The sequence below is a fragment of the Papio anubis genome, chromosome 5 (genome assembly GCF_008728515.1).
Source record: "Papio anubis isolate 15944 chromosome 5, Panubis1.0, whole genome shotgun sequence".
Lineage (NCBI taxonomy): Eukaryota > Metazoa > Chordata > Mammalia > Primates > Cercopithecidae > Papio > Papio anubis.
Genome location: NC_044980.1, coordinates 170,285,316 through 170,301,386, shown reverse-complemented (window position 1 = coordinate 170,301,386; position 16,071 = coordinate 170,285,316). Strand labels below are relative to the sequence as shown.

The following is a 16,071-nucleotide window of genomic DNA, read 5'->3' as shown; positions in this document are numbered from 1 at the left end:
AGAAAGAAAGCGGCAGTTGTTAGACTTGACCTTCTCTGCTCTTCGAGGCAAACTTTAAGTTTCCTAGTAGATAGCAAACATCTGTTAAGTTCTTATTATGTGCCAGTCCTTGTTAATAGTTCTTACTGCATGAAGGTTATCTCAGGTAGTCCTTATCGGTAGGTGCTTATCCCCAAGTTAAAGTTGAAGGAACTGAGCCACAGAGAAGCAAATCAGGTAATTTGGTTGCACAATCTATATGGGTTTTGGGTTTTTATTTTGTTTTTTTCTCCCCACAATCTATGAGCTTAATCACTCTGCTTCAGAGAGAACGTCACTCTGGATGGGAAATGTATCATTCCCAGTAACCCCTTTACCCCTTAAACCTGGACGTATATAATCTACCCATTCCCCTTCCTGTTGACTCCCCCAGGGCACTGCAGACCCTACACCAGAACCTTGACCAATCCACAGCCCATCTAAGGGGACCACTCCATCCGGTTAAATGTTACTACATCAGGATGAAGTCCTACTTCAGATTGTCAGATTCACTATCTCAAGAAATCAGATCTCACATAAAACCCAAATTATCTATTTTTTTTTCTTTTTTTTGAGACGAAGTCTCACACTGTCGCCTGGGCTGGTGTGCAGTGGGGTGATCTCGGCTTGCTGCAGCCTGCAGCTTCTGGGTTCAAGAGATTCTTCTGCCTCAGCCTACCGAGTGGCTGGGAATACAGGCGCACGCCACCATGCCCGACTGATTTGTGTATTTTTAGTAGAGATGGGGTTTCACTATGTTGGCCAGGCTGGTCTCGAACTCCTGACCTCGTGATCTGCCCACCTCAGCCTCCCAAAGTGCTGAGATTACAGGCGTGAGCCATCGCACCCAGCCCCAAATTATCTAATTTTTAAATGTGATATCCAGCTATAAGCCATGTTGATAATGACACTTCAACTCTGGTGTCTTTTGCTTTTGTTTTTTGTCTTTGTTTTGAGACAGAGTCTCTGTCGCTCAGGCTGGAGTGCAGTGGCACGATCTCAGCTCACAGCAACCTCTGCCTCCCGGGGTCAAGCAATTATCCGGCCTCTGCCTCCCTAGTAGCTGGGACTACAGGTGCCTGCCACCATGCACGACTAACTTTTGTATTTGTTAGTAGAGATGGGGTTTCACCATGTTGGCCAGGCTGGTCTTGAACTCCTGACCTCAGGTGATCTGCCTGCCTCTGCCTCCCGAAGTGCTGGGATTACAGGCATGAGCCACCACACCTGGCCTGTGGTCTCTTTTCAGAAAACCACAACCCTAGTCTAATCATGAGAAAAACATCAGACAAACCGTAGCTGAGAAATTGTACAAAATACCTGACCTGTATTCCTCAAAACAGTCAAGGAATCATCAAAAACAAGGAAGGTCTAAGAAACTGGCACAGCCAAAAGGAGCCTAAGGAGACACAGTGACTAAATGTGATGTGGAATCCTGGAACAGAAAAAGGACAGTAGGTAAAAACTAAGGAAGTCTGGATAAAGTAATGCATGATGTTAATAATAGGGAAAATGTCTTCACAATTTTTCTGCAATTTTAAAACTGTTCTTTAAAAATACTTTTTTTTCTTGACACAGAGCCTCGCTCTGTTGCCCAGGCTGGAGTGCAGTGGCACCATCTTGGCTCACTGCAAGCTCCGCCTCCCGGGTTCAAGCCATTTTCCTGCCTCAGTCTCCCGAGTCCCTGGGACTACAGGCGCCCACCACCATGCCCAGCTAATTTTTCATATTATTTTTAGTAAAGACAGGGTTTCACCATGTTAGCCAGGTTGGTCTCAATCTCCTGACCTCGTGATCCGCCTGCTCAGCCTCCCAAAGTGCTGGGATTACAGGCGTGAGCCACCGCCCCCGGCCTTTTTTTTTTTTTTTGAGACAGAGTCCCACTGTAGCCCAGATTGGAGTGCAGTGGTACAATCTTGGCTCACTGCGACCTCTGTCTCCTGGGTTCAAGCGATTCTCCTGCCTCAGCCTCCCGAGTAGCTGGGATTACAGGCACATGCCACCACACCTAATTTTTTTTATTTTTAGTAGAGATGAGGTTTCACCATGTTGGCCGGGCTGGTCTCATGGTCTCAAGCCATCCACCTACCTCAGCCTCCCAAAATGCTGGGATTACAGGTGTGAACCACTGTGCCCGGCCAAAAACCTTTTTTTTCATGTGGAAGAATTAGTTGGCAGCATGAGCCCAGAGTGCATCCTCCCAGCAGGGGAAGCAGCCCCCAGACTTGTCTTCTTCTTCCCAGTCTTTCTCACACACTGCTGTAACCTTCCTCACATTTCTTGTCAGAAGGTTCTTCTCAAAACTTCCTGCCCATTTGCCTCCCCCAACCCCCAACAGCAACCTCACATCCCTGATCAGAAACACTGTGATTCGGAGGTGCCAGTAGGGCTCTCAGTGGCTTTACCAGCCCCTGGGTGATTACTGCAAAGGGCCCAGAGGCCAGAGGGAGGGGGCAGGCATTTACCCACCACCTGCTCAGTATTAGCCAGCCAAGCTGCTGCCTTCAGCTTGTGCCTGTGGGTGCCTGCAGCCCCTCTTGAAAGGTGGGCATATCCAAATCGCTTCCCTGGGGCTCAAGGCTTCTCTAACTCTAATCCAACCTTCCTTTCCAGCTTCCTCACAACACCCTCTGCAGCCGAAACAAAACACCCATCCACCTCCATTCCAGCTGTTTACCTCCACTTCTCCAGTCACCTCTGTCCTGCCATCTCTTTCCAGCAGAATCCTTCCTCTCCTTCGTGGTCCTGGTTGAAATCACTTGCTATTGGTTTAGCCCATCAACATCCTTGTGCCTGCCAGCCCAGGGTGGCTGTCCTGTAGCACTCCCTGCTCAATGAACCTCCTTACCAGGCACTTCCTGGCAGCACCCGTGACAATGCTGCTGACTCCAGAAACAGAGGGGACTTCACCAGGGAGCTGGCACGGGGGAAAGGGTGTAGATTTGAGCACCAGCCCAATTTACTTGTTGTATAATCTTGGACAAACCTACTATTCCCTGCCACAGGAAGGCCTGGAGAAGAAGGAAAGAATGAAGCCGACTGGCGGGAATTCACTTTGGAATGTGAAGTGCTTTGCTCTTTGGAAGAACTGACATTCTCTGAAGCTTCTTGCAGTTATGCCCACTGATGGTTGAGTAACTTGCACTGGACAAGTTTTTTTTTTGTTTGTTTTTTGTTTTTTTTTTTATTGGGAAACTCATGTAACAAACCTAAATTTATTGAAAATGAAATCAGTAAGACTCTGCAGGCTCCACCTCAACCAGCACCAAGGCCTCTACTTGGTCTGGTCCCAGTTCTTTAAGCCCCAGAATGGACAACCATGTGAAGAAGCTGAGGTCAAATGCAGGGCCACATGCCCACACTGCAAACCCCTCCACCCACCCTCAACTCACACACACACTGGGATCAGCAGGTCTAGGCTGAAATAGAGAACAGTGAAGTTCCCAGGGTGGCAGGTAGGTATGACAGGCACCATACCCCAACCCGCTCAAACCCTAAGTTAGCAAAGGAAGACAGAAGACTGGCTTGCCTGCCCATCCCCCTCCCCCCACCCCCGACAGCAGCCTCACATCCCTGATCAGTAACACTGTGATTCGGAGGTGCCAAGAGGAGGGACATTACCAGCCCCTGGGTGATTACTGCAAAGGGCTCAGAGGCCAGAGAGAGAGGGCAGGCATTTGCCTCACCACCTGCTCAGGATTAGCCAGCCAAGCTGCTGCCTTCAGCTTGTGCCTGTGGGTGCCTGCAGCCCCTCTCCCTTCCAGAACAGGTATGGCTGGAAACCAGTCCTCCTGCCAAAAGTCAGTTCCAGGAGGTCCTTTCTCCCCCAGCCTGGGAGGATGGGTTGTGACACCTGGGACAGCTACACAAGCTTCTTGGCTTCAAAGAAGCTCTTGAGGTGCCGCATCTGCCAGACACCGATGGCCACGAGGATGAGGGTCTGCAGAATGGACCACCACAGCACCCGCTGGTTGGTGCTCTCACTGGTCTGCCGGAAGCGCTCCTCTCGCCACTGTAGGGGAATATAAGGTGAGCCTGAGTTGGCTGGGGCTGCTAGAACCGCTGCATTCCCAGCCCAAGAGGATGCCCAACGTCAGCCAGCTTTTCCCAGGTTCCAACCAAGTGCCTGCAAAGTGTCACTCTACCTGGGGACTATCTTTACCCTCAGGCAACCTACTCATTCTCCCAAGTCTGTTTCTTCATCTGTCAGGCATAGTCCTCACCTAGTCCTGCCCTGGTGCCTGGGAGAGAGATAAGGTAGTTGTGGTATCACCCCACGAGGCAGAGCTGTCCTGGAGCATGCAGGAGTGGACGTGCTCTATGCCCTCTGCCTAGGTCTCCAGGCTGCTCCTTGAAGATGTTGGGCACAGGCTGTAAACTGGCAGGCTGGGGGCTGGATCTGGCCTTTATGTATGTTTTGTTGGGCTCACACAGTGCACAGTCTTTTGTCAACATTTAAAACCCAGACAATTTGTGCAGCAGCAATAGAAAAAAATAAAAAATAAATTAAAATGTTCACATAAAAATCTTGGCTATTTCCTCTTAAAAAAAATGGGACATCTGCAAACTCAAGGCTGGTATTTCTGCAAGAAGGCCCCCAGGTGACACTGAATAGTGGCTGTGCTTGTTTAGATGGGTCACTGCCCTGCTAGTCCTTCAAGTCACAGATTCATTCATGGTACTCTCTGGTTCCTGGTCACCGGTAAGTTTGAGACCCTGGTCCTGGGAGCATGTGGACCCACTGAAACAGCACCCAAGGTGTTGGTATCAAATCCTACTGTGCCATTCTGTAACTGTGATTTAGGGAAATGACAGCTTCTTATGAGTCTGTATCCCCAATTACAAGGTGGAGTTAGTAATACCCACCCCACAGCCTACAATGCAGTTCAGGTCAGTCCCTTGGGGGTCTCAGAATGAATCTGATGTGAAATTCCTGACTGAGCCAGTGGGCAGCTTCTAGGGAGAAGCCCACTGCTCCTGGCCCAGTCACTCACCCGCTGGTAGTTCTGCTCTTTCTGGATCTGCTCTACTTGTTCCACCAGCTGTCGCACTCGTAGCTGCAACTCACTCAACTTGTCTTTAGCGGCAATTTCTGCATAGTCGTTGGCATGTTCACCTACCTGGATGTCCAGGTGAACTCTCTGAGGACAGACAAAGGAGATAAGGGAAATCTGGCAGCCCTGCTCCATCTTCCTGCCAGAAACTGACAGCTCATCCCCGACTTTCCTTCATCTGTTCGTTTAGCCAACAGACTGGGCCCTCTTCAGTGTCTTAGCCCCATGGGGCTCTGGGCACACAAGCATGTATTAAGCTTGGGCTGGTGCTCTGAACGAGGCATATACAAAGAGCTCAGTCATTGTGTCCTGGATACCCACTAGAAACCCAGCGTTCTTAGGAGACACAAAATCTGACACGATCCTCTCACACCCACAGCACCACCAGTCCCCCAGTCCTCACCAAGGGATGAAGGCTGAAAGCTGCAAGTCTCATATAGGCCCACTTATCAGCATGCCTCCAACAGAGGGAGAACTTGGGGAACTGGAGTGAAGACAGACCTGGTGCTCTCCAGGGGTATGTGAGGTGAAACTGAATCTGCCCTTGGAGGCATACAAAGGATGAAGGCTGAAAGCTGCAACTCCCATGTGGGCCCACTTACCAGCATGCCTCCAGCAAAGAGGGAGAACTTGGTGGAATTGGAGTGAAGACAGATCTGGTGCTCACCAGGGGTATGGGAGGTGAAAGTGAACCTGCCCTCGGAGCCATACTGCCGGGCCAGGATGACCTGGAGGAAGGGAACAAGCTTCAGTCAGTGTTATGGTAGGGATGGGAATGGAGGAAAACAGTGCTTAACACTCTAAGTACCGCAAAAGTTGACAAGCACAGCCTCTGGCACCTCACAACACTAAAAGATCCAAAGCTGCTCAGCAGCTCTTGCCATATACTTGTCTGAGAACTCTCTGGGGCAGGTGTTTAGAGTCTGAGAGACTGACATCAGGGTGGCAAGTAACTGACTGCTCTTGGGAAAGGCTTTCCTTTATAGTTCATGCCCTTTCAACTCTTCTGGTGTGAGTTGTTTTTTGGGTTTTTGTTTTTGAGACAGTCTCACTCTGTCGTCCCAGCTGGACTGCCATGGTGCTATCTCAGTTCACTGCAGCCTCAGCCTCCCAGGTTCAAGCGATTATAATGCCTCAGCCTCCCAAGTATCTGGGATTACAGGTGTGTGCCACCACACCTGGCTTTTTTTTTTTTTTTTTTTTTTTTTTGTATTTTTACCAGATACGGGATTTGCCAGACGGGGGTTGCCCAGGCTGGTCTTGAACTCCTAGCCTCAAGTGATCCACCCGCCTCAGCATCCCAAAGTGCTGGGATTACAGGCATGAGCCACCACACCCCCCGTGAGTTTGTTTTCTAATGAAAGTTGACAGAAGGTGACAGCTGAAGGATTTTGCCGTTCGTTTTCATATCCCCTTATTTGTGAAGATTAAAAGCAGCTCATTTTGTGGGGAAAGTATCATGTTCTGTGAAATCTTAAAGTCTAGATGGCTTTAAGAGTTGACAAAACTCTTTGATTTTTATCACCACAATTAATCCGCCCATTTCACAGACCGGGAAAATGGTTCCGGGAAGGTAAGTAACTTGGCAGGGTCATGCAACAGTCAGGATATTCCCACAACATCAACTGTCTCTCCCACTGTAGCAGATGCAGGAACTAGAAGAGGAAGTGCCAGAGCCTGCCTGGCTGAAAGCTTGATGGAAAGGAACGGGGGGGATTGGCTCACCTTGTCCTCTGGGTCCTTCACCTCCACAAACATGCCAAGCCCCGGGGTGGCCGGCTGGTACTCCTCCCGCTGCTTGTCATACAGCTGCGTCCGGTAGTTTCCTGGAGGGAAGCAGGGCGAGCCCAGGTCAGAGGAGCACGAGGTGGCATGGGCTCCCCGACCGCCTGGGCACAGCGAGGCCGTCTCCTCTCGGCTCTAGAGAGCTGACTGTCGCGCATCCCCTGCCCCAAGACCACGGTCACGTCCCAAACTCGCCCCTTCCTCCCCGCCCCCGCACCTATGACCATGGTCTCGTCCGGGATCTCCTCAATAAAGCACTTCTTCTCCGTCTCTCCGATGTGAAAGTAGAGCGCGCTTCCGCGCGTCGCCAACCACAGTAACAGCAGAAGGGTCCGCATCACTCTGCCCAGCCCGGTTCCGGGCCAGGGCCGGACAACCAGCACGCCCAGCTCCACAGCCATCTTGCTCCACCAGCCTGCGCAGCCGCAACCGGCCGCGCCACGTCGCCCTGCCGCCGCCGCGGTGCCTGCCGGGACCGCGAGTTCCGCCGGTGGACCACAAATCCCGAGATGTCCCGCGACCCTGGCGCGGCAGTACCTGATTGGGGCGCGGCTCTTACCTGAGAGAGAGCAGATGCCCTAGAATAAAAACTTATTTCAGTTGACTCTCTTCACGGCCTGGCAACTGACGATGGTTACCAGCTTTTTATAGATGAAACTGAGGTCGTTTGTTTGAGGTCGCGGAGCGAATTGCGAACGGGGACAGGATTCGAACCTAGGATCCCTGACTTTCCTTGGCACAGCATTTACCACTCTTGATTTGCTTCTACCTTTAAAAAATGAATTTAAAGAGAACGACGAAATAATGCACAAATGTATTATCAAACGAGATTAAAAGAAAAAAAAAGGTCTCCCATTACCACTTATTTGTCCTCATACCCTCTCAAGCATTTCTCCGACCACCAACACACACACACACACACACACACACACACACACACACACACACAGAGCCTCTGCTGCCGGATCCCGACTGCAATAACTCGTTACTATCAATTCTACAGAAATAGGATCATAAGAGAGTACTATGAGCAAATATAAGCCAACAAACTGGATAAAGTAGATGAAATAGACAAATTTATAGAAATGCAAAACTGACTCAGAGTAGATAACAGAATCCGAATAAACCTATAACTAGTGAGGAGATTGAATCAGTAATAAAAATCATTCTTACTTAATATAGTTAAGATGTCAATACTACCCAAAGCAATCTACAGATTTAATGCAATCCCTATCAAAATCCCAATGACATTTTTGTAGAAACAGAGAAACTCATTCTCCAATTCATATACTCTCAAGGGATCTTGATTAGCCAAAACAATCCTAAAAAAGAAGAATAAAGCTGAAGAACTCACATTTCCTCGTTTCTAAACTTACTTCCAAGCTTCAGTCATCAAGACAGTGTAGTACTGGCGTATAGACAGACACATAGACCAATGGAATACAATAGAGAGCCCCAGGATATGCCCTCCCATATATGGTCAAATAATTGTTAACAAGGAGGCCAAGCCCATTCAATGCAGGGAGGAGGGACAGTCTTTCCAACAAATGGTGCTGGGAAAACTGGGTATTCACATGCAAAAAAGTGAAGGTGGATCCTTGTCTAACGCCATATATAAAAATTCTCTCAAAAAGACCCAGAACTTTAAAAATCCCAAAGCATAAAACTCATAGAAAATATATAGCAAAGGCTTTACCACATCGGATTTGGTAACAGACTTCCTGGATATGACACTAAAGGCACAGGCCACAAAAGAAAAAATAGACAAACTGGACTTTGTGAAAAGTAAAACATTTTGTGCATCAAAAGACACTGTAGCAGAGTAAAGAGGCAACCCACAGAATGGGAGAAAATATTTGCAAATCATATATCTGACGAAGGATTAATATCTGGAATATGCAGAGACTTCTAAAACTAGCAACAAAAAAAAGAACTATCTGATTCAAAAATCACAACAAAGGACTTGAATAGACATTTCTCCAATGATCAACAAGTGGCGAGTGAGCACACAAAAAGATGCTCAACATCACTAATCATTAGGGAACCACAAATCACAATGAGATAAAAAACAATGAGATACTACGTCATATACCCATTAAGATGACAACTAGAAAAAAAAAAGGAAAAGAAAGAAAGTACAAACATTGACAAGGATGTGGGGAAATTGAACCCTTGTGCACTGTTGGTGGGAATGTAAAATGGTACAGACACTGTGGAAAACAGTATAATGATTCCTCAAAAAAGTAAAAATAGGCCGGGTGTGGTGGTTTATGCTTTTTTTCTCTCTCTTTTTGAGACGGAGTCTCGCTCTGTCACCCAGGCTGGAGTGCAGTGGTGCGATCTCGCTCACTGCAAGCTCCACCTCCCGGGTTCGCCCCATTCTCCTGCCTCAGCCTCCCAAGTAGTTGGGACTACAGGTAGCCACCATGCCCAGCTAATTTTTGTGTGTGTGTTTTTAGTAGAGACGGGGTTTTACCGTGTTAGCCAGGATGGTCTCGATCTCCTGACCTCGTGATCTGCCCGCCTCGGCCTCCCAAAGTCTTGGGATTACAGGCGTGAGCCACCGCACCCGGCCAGCTTAGGTTTATAATTCCAGTGCTTTGGGAGGCAGAAGCAGGAGCATTGCTTGAGTCCAGGAGTTCGAGACCAGTCAGGGCAACATGACAAAACCCCATTTCTACAAATAATACAAAAATTATCTGTATCTGGTGGCATGTGCCTGTAGTCCCAGCTACTCAGGAGGCTGAGGTGAGAGGATTGCTTGAGCCTGGGAGGTCAAGGCTGCAGTGAGCTGTGATCATGCCACTGCACTCCAGCCTGGGTGACAGAGCAAGACGCTGTCTCAAAATAAATAAATAAAAATAGAATTACCATATGATCCAGCAATTCCATATCTAGATATGTGTTCAAAATAATTGAAAGTAGGGTCTCAAAAAGATATCTGTACACATATGTTCACAGCAGCATTCTTCACAAGCAAAAAAACAAAATGGAAGTGACCCAGTTGTTCATCAGTAGATGAATGATGGATAAGCGAAACATGGTATATCCACACAATGGAAAATCCTTTCAGCCTTAGAAAGGATGGGAATTCTGACACATGCTGCAACATAGATGAACCTTGAAAACATTACGCTAAGTGGAATAAGCCAGACATAAAATGATAAATACTGGGTAATTCTATGTATATGAGGTACTAGATACATCAAAATCACAGAGACAGAAAGCAGAATGGTGGTTGCCAGTGACTGGAGGACAGGGAGAGTAGGAAGTTATTGTTTAATAGGTATAGAGTTTCAGTTTTCCAAGATAAAAAGAGTTCTGTAGACGGATGGTGGTGAGAGTTGTATGGCAACATAATGTACTTAATCCCACTGAACTGTACACTTAAAAACAGTCAACTTTATGTTATGTTTATTTTACCACAATAAAAACAATTGGAAAAAATCCACTAAGTAATAACCATTGTATGATGTGCCACAGTTTGTTTAATCATTAATCATTGAAGGACATCTGAGCTGTTTCCAGTTTGGCACTGTTATAAATAAAAATGCACAGTGGTGGCCGGACTCGGTGGCTCATGCTGTAATCCCAGCACTTTGGGAGGCTGAGGTGGGTGGATCACCTGATGTCAGGAGTTTGAGACCAGTCTGGCCAACATGGTGAAACCTCATCTCTACTAAAAATACAAAAAGTAGCAAGGCGTGCCAGGCCTATAATCCCAGCTATTCAGGAGGTGGAGGCAGGAGAATTGCTTGAACTGGGGAGTTTGAGGCCACAGTGAGCCATGATGGCACCAGTACTCTCTAGCCTGGGAGAAAGACCCTGCCTCTAAAAAATAAGTAAATAATAACAATGACAAATAAGCCTATGAAAATATGTTCATCATTATATGTCATTAGAGAATTGTAAATTAAAGCAAAATGACATAAATACTAGTATGCTCCAATTACAATGGCCAAAATCCAGAACACTGACAACACCAGATACTGGCAAGGATGTGGAGCAACAGGAACTCTCATTCATTGCTGGCGGGAATACGAAGTAGTATGGCCACTTTGGAAGAGTTTGGCAATTTCTTACAAAGCTAAACACACTCTATGCTTTTTTATTTTTTTGGTTTTTTTTTTTTAATGGAGACAGAGTCTCGCTCTGTCGCCCAGGCTGGACGCTCACTGCAAGCTCTGCCTCCCGAGTTCATGCCATTCTCCTGCCTCAGGCTCCCAGGTAGCTGGGACTACAGGTGCCCACCACCACGCCTGGCTAATGTTTTGTGTTTTTAGTAGAGACAGAGTTTCACTGCATTAGCCAGCATGTTCTTGATCTCCTGACCTCGTGATCCGCCCACCTTGGCCTCCCAAAGTGCTGGGATTACAGGCGTGAACCACCGCGCCCGGCCGGGAAAGAAAGTTCATGAGGGATTTAATAATAGAGGGAAGTAGAGACGGTGGCAGTAGGAGAATATGAATGTGTGTGTGTGTGTGTGTGTGTAATTTGGAACATAAGTATATAAGTTGTTCCAGAAATGTGTTCAAGGAAACAGGGAATTAGAAACTAAGGGCAGGGCACGGTGGCTCACACCTATAATCCCAGCACTTTGGGAGGCTAAGGTGGGCGGATCACGAGGTCAGGAGATTGAGACCATCCTGGTTAACATGGTGAAACCCTGCCTCTACTAAAAAAGGTACAAAAAATTAGCCGGGCATGGTGGCAGGCACCTGTAGTCCCCGCTACTTGAGAGACTGAGGCAGGAAAATGGCGTGAACCCGGCAGGTAGAGCTTGCAGTGAGCCGAGATTGTGCCACTGCCCTCCAGTTAGGGCGACAGAGCAAAACTCCATCTCAAAAAAAAATAAAAAAGAAACTAAGTAAGTCAGTGTTGATGGTAAATGGAGATCTTAATGCAAAGTACCTGAGTGTATTCAAATTCTGCAGACATGTGACAGGACAGCCTATAATAGTGAACACTGTGCCAGGAAGTTATTTTAAGTTACGTCTAGCTAGACAGTAATTCAATGGCTGACAAGACCTACTGTAAGGTTTTTTAGTGAATTATAAGATAACTTTAATGACAGCACGGTGGCTCACATCTGTAATCCCAACACTTTGGGAGGCCAAGGCGGGAGGATTGCTTGAACCCAGGAGTTCAAGACCAGCCTGAGCAACACAGTGAGACCCTGTCTCTACGATAAATAAATAAAACTTTAATAGATTATTGACTCACATAGACAAAATCTTTGCACGATTGTTCAAGTTGGTTTGGCATGTTATTAAAAGAGTTGACTCCAAATACTCCAGTATTTTGAAACTTATACTTGAACAAGTATGTTCTTGCTTTTTGTATCAATAGTGTCTTTTGCATTTATTTAGATCTTCCCAAATTTTTTAAACCAGCTTTCTTGTAGTTTTTAGCATATATGTCTAGTGCATTTTTGCTAGATTTATACCTACATATTTTACCTTTTAGGGTTATTGTAAATAGTATTTGTTTTCATTTAAATTAATTTGGCACTAACTGTTTTGATTTAATTTAATGTAACTTAATTTAGGAGAGCTAAGTAATTAAACATGAGGCCAAAGTACATAAGAAAGTGGCAGTCTTTTATTGCAAATATGCACACACTCTCGGACGAGGTTCTCTGGTCCTCAGGTGTGGGGGGCCAGGGAAGTCGCGCCGGCGCTCTCGGGTGATGTTCTCCGGTCCACAAATGCGGGGGCCGAAGAAGTCACGCTGGCTCCTGCCAGTGGCAGACTTTTATGCATTGGTACTGGAAGGGGGAGGGCAGTGGGCAGGATAAGGGCGTGATAGGGGCGTCTCCATAGGCGTGGCCGGGTAAGTTTTGATCTCTTCGGATTGACATCACCTGGAGCATGCTCGGTTGATCTGCATCTTCCCACGCACGGGAAAGTTGGTGAGGAAGAACCCGGAAGCAACATGGATTATGCCTTCTTGTTCACCTTCCTCCATCTTGTCCTTTCTCCTTCACCCAAACAGTATTCTACTTTAAATTGCTGTGTTCATGTGTGAATTGCTAGTATATAGATATACAATTGGGTTTTTTCTTTGTCTTACATCCTGCAAACTTGTTAAACTCATTTATTAGTCCTAGGAATATTCTGTAGATTTTCTGAGATTTTCAGTGTAGACAATCATGGCATATGCAGATAGAGACAGTTATTTCCACCTTTCTTCTCCTTTCTTTTCTCTTTTTTTTCTTCTTAGACATGGGATATCACGACAAAAGTGACTCCATCTTGGATGCTAACCTGCCATGTTGACTTTTGATTAGTCCCAGTCTCAGGAATGCCTCCTGATTCCTACTTTATTTACTGTCCTTAGTGTCCCTAGTTTACTTGTCAACCTTGATGTTATCACACCAATTATAGGCGATTATGCATACAGCATTATTGCCTGTCCTGGCGGGTTGCCTCCCATTGCCTCCCTGGAGCACATATCCCCTTTTCCTATGATATATAAGCCCTGGATCTGAGGAGTAATTGTGGAGAGCTACCTGTTTTGCAGCTTCCCAAGACCATGCTACTACCTGTAAGTTCCCCAATAAATCACCCAATACTGACAAACAGGATTTGTGTGCCTCCTTCTTTGATTCCCTGGTTCTTTTGGCATTTGGAGATCATTTTGCGTATAAGGCCCTTTCATGGAACACAGGGTCTCACTCTGTCACCCAGGCTGGAATACAGTGGCGCCATCATAGCTCCAACTCCAGCTTCAAACTCCTGGGCTCATGGGATCCTCCTGCCACAGTCTCCTGAGTCTCTGCTATTACAGGAGCATGCCACCACGCCCAGCTAATTTTTTGTTTGTTTGTTTGTTTGTTTTAACAGAGATGGAGTCTCCCTCTGTTGCCTAGGCTGGTCTCAAATTCCTAGCCTCAAGTGATCCTCCTGCCTTGGTCTCTCAAAGGGCCGGGGTTACAGGCATAAGCCACTGCATCTGGCCCTATGTCTTCCTTTCTAATCTGTATGCCTTTATTTCCCTTTTCCTGCACTACAACTATAACTATAACTTCCAGTACTGTGTTGAATAGCAGTGGTGAGAGCAGACTTCCCTGCCGTAATGCTAATCTTAGGAGGAAAGCCTTCCGTTTTACACCTTTAGGAATAATGTGAGGTCAGGCACGGTGGCTCATGCCTGTAATCTCAACACTTTGGGAGGCCAAGGTGGGTAGATCACTTGAGGTCCGGAGTTCGAGATGAGCCTGGGCAACATGGCGAAAACCCGTCTCTACTAAAAATACAAAAAATAGTCAGGCGTCGTGGCATGTGCCTGTGATCCCAGCTGCTTGGGAGGCTGAGGTGGGTGGATCACTTGAGCCCAGAAGGTCAAGGCTGCAGTGAGCTGTGATCGCACCACTGCACTCCAGCATGGGTGACAGGATGAAACTATCTCTCAAAAAAAAAAAAAAGTGAGCTGTAGCTTTTTTATAAATTTTTTTTTCCAAGTTGAGGAATTTTCTCTCTATTCCCATTTTTTAAGAGGTTTTTTGTTTTTGTTTGTTTGTTTTGTTGCCATGAGTGCATGTTGAATTTAGTCAAATGCTCTTTTTATTTTTTGCATTGATATGATTGTGTGATTTTTATTCCTTAGGCTGTCAACATGGTGGATTACAGTGATTAATCTTTGAATATTGAAATAGTCCTTCATCCCTAGAATAAATCCCCATCCAGGTCTTGGTATATAATTCTTTTTATATATATGGCTGAATTTGTTATGCTAATAACTATGCTAATATGTTAAGGATTCTTTTATCTAAATACCATTAGTCTTCAGTTTTCTTTTGTTACACTGTTTTTGTCTGGCTTTGGTATCAGGGTATTTGTTACTAGCTTCATAAAATGAATTGAGAAGTATTTCCTCCTCTTTTATTTTCTGGAAGAAATTGTGTAGAATTGATGTCAATTTCATCTGAACAGTGTGGTAGAGGCTGGGCGCAGTGGCTCACGCCTGTAATCCCAGCACTTTGGGAGGCCGAGGTGGGCAGATCACCTGAGGTCAGGAGTTCGAGACCAGCCTGACCAACATGGAGAAATCTCGTCTCTACTAAAAATACAAAATTAGGCTGGGCGCAGTGGCTCAAGCCTGTGATCCCAGCACTTTGGGAAGCCGAGACGGGCGGATCACGAGGTCAGGAGATCGAGACCATCCTGGCTAACACGGTAACCCCGTCTCTACTAAAAAATACAAAAAACTAGCCGGGTGTGGTGGCGGGCGCCTGTAGTCCCAGCTACTTGGGAGGCTGAGGCAGAAGAATGGCATAAACCCAGGAGGCGGAGCTTGCAGTGAGCTGAGATCGCGCCACTGCACTCCAGCCTGGGCGACAGAGCAAGACTCCGTCTCAAAAAAAGAAAAAATACAAAATTAGCCAGTGTGGTTGTACATACTTGTAATCCCAGCTACTCAGGAGGCTGAGGCAGGAGAATCACTTGAACCAGGGAAGCAGAGGTTTGGTGAGCTGAGATGGCGCCTTTGCATTCTAGCTTGGGCAACAAGAGGAAACTCTTTGTCTAAAAAAAAAAAAAATGTGGTAGAATGCTCCAGTGAAATCATCTGGGCCTTGAAATTTCCTTTTGGGGAGTGTTTTAATTATGAATTAAATTTCTTTGATAGCTATAGGGCTATTCAAAGTATCTATTTCATATTGGTAAGTTGTGATAATGTGTGCTTTTTGAGTAATTGATCTATTTGCCTAAATTGTTACATTTATGTATGTAGGGGTTCAGTCAGGATGGTGAGGAAAATTATAAAATAAAACACAAATCTTGGAAGGCCAAAAAGTTTTTGCATAGCTTTAGATAGTTTGGCTGAAGGTAGCCTAATCCTCTTTGAGTGATAGCAAGGGTAATTAACATAGGAATGTAAAGGAGTCTATCTAAATAGCTTGTTTACTTGTGTGGTTCTAAAAGTAACCTTTAATCATTTGCCGGCAGGATGGGGCTGGCAGGATGGCGCTCTCGGGGAGGCAGGGAAGGTGACCAGGTTGATTACCCTCTAATGGTGTTTACTTGAGACTTGTTGATTACCCTCTAATGGTGTTTACTTGTGTTTGATGTGTGCTAAATAAATGTGGAGAAGGCCAGGGAGTTGGGACCACGGTTGCAACTGTTTACAGCACCCTCCTCAGGGTCCGTAAGGGGCCCAGACACTGGGCCCGACTGACAAGCAGAATATCTGTGTCGGTGTACGTTATTCATCC

General features: G+C 46.4%; 1 protein-coding gene across 2 annotated transcripts; it reads right to left on the bottom strand.

The window, feature by feature from the left end:
- Window positions 1-3,193: 3,193 nt before the first annotated feature.
- Window positions 3,194-7,320, bottom strand: TMED9 (transmembrane p24 trafficking protein 9). Of its 2 annotated transcripts, XM_003900602.4 has the most exons (5): window positions 7,075-7,320; window positions 6,798-6,898; window positions 5,675-5,800; window positions 5,013-5,159; window positions 3,194-4,030 (listed from the first exon to the last, which is right to left on the bottom strand). In XM_003900602.4, exons 1-5 carry the CDS (start codon window positions 7,256-7,258, stop codon window positions 3,881-3,883), a joined length of 708 nt encoding a protein of 235 aa, XP_003900651.1. In that variant the 5' UTR covers window positions 7,259-7,320; the 3' UTR covers window positions 3,194-3,880. The 2 variants fall into 2 exon arrangements, with proteins under 2 accessions (XP_003900651.1, XP_021795716.1); XM_021940024.2 differs by lacking the exon at window positions 5,013-5,159.
- Window positions 7,321-16,071: the final 8,751 nt, after the last annotated feature.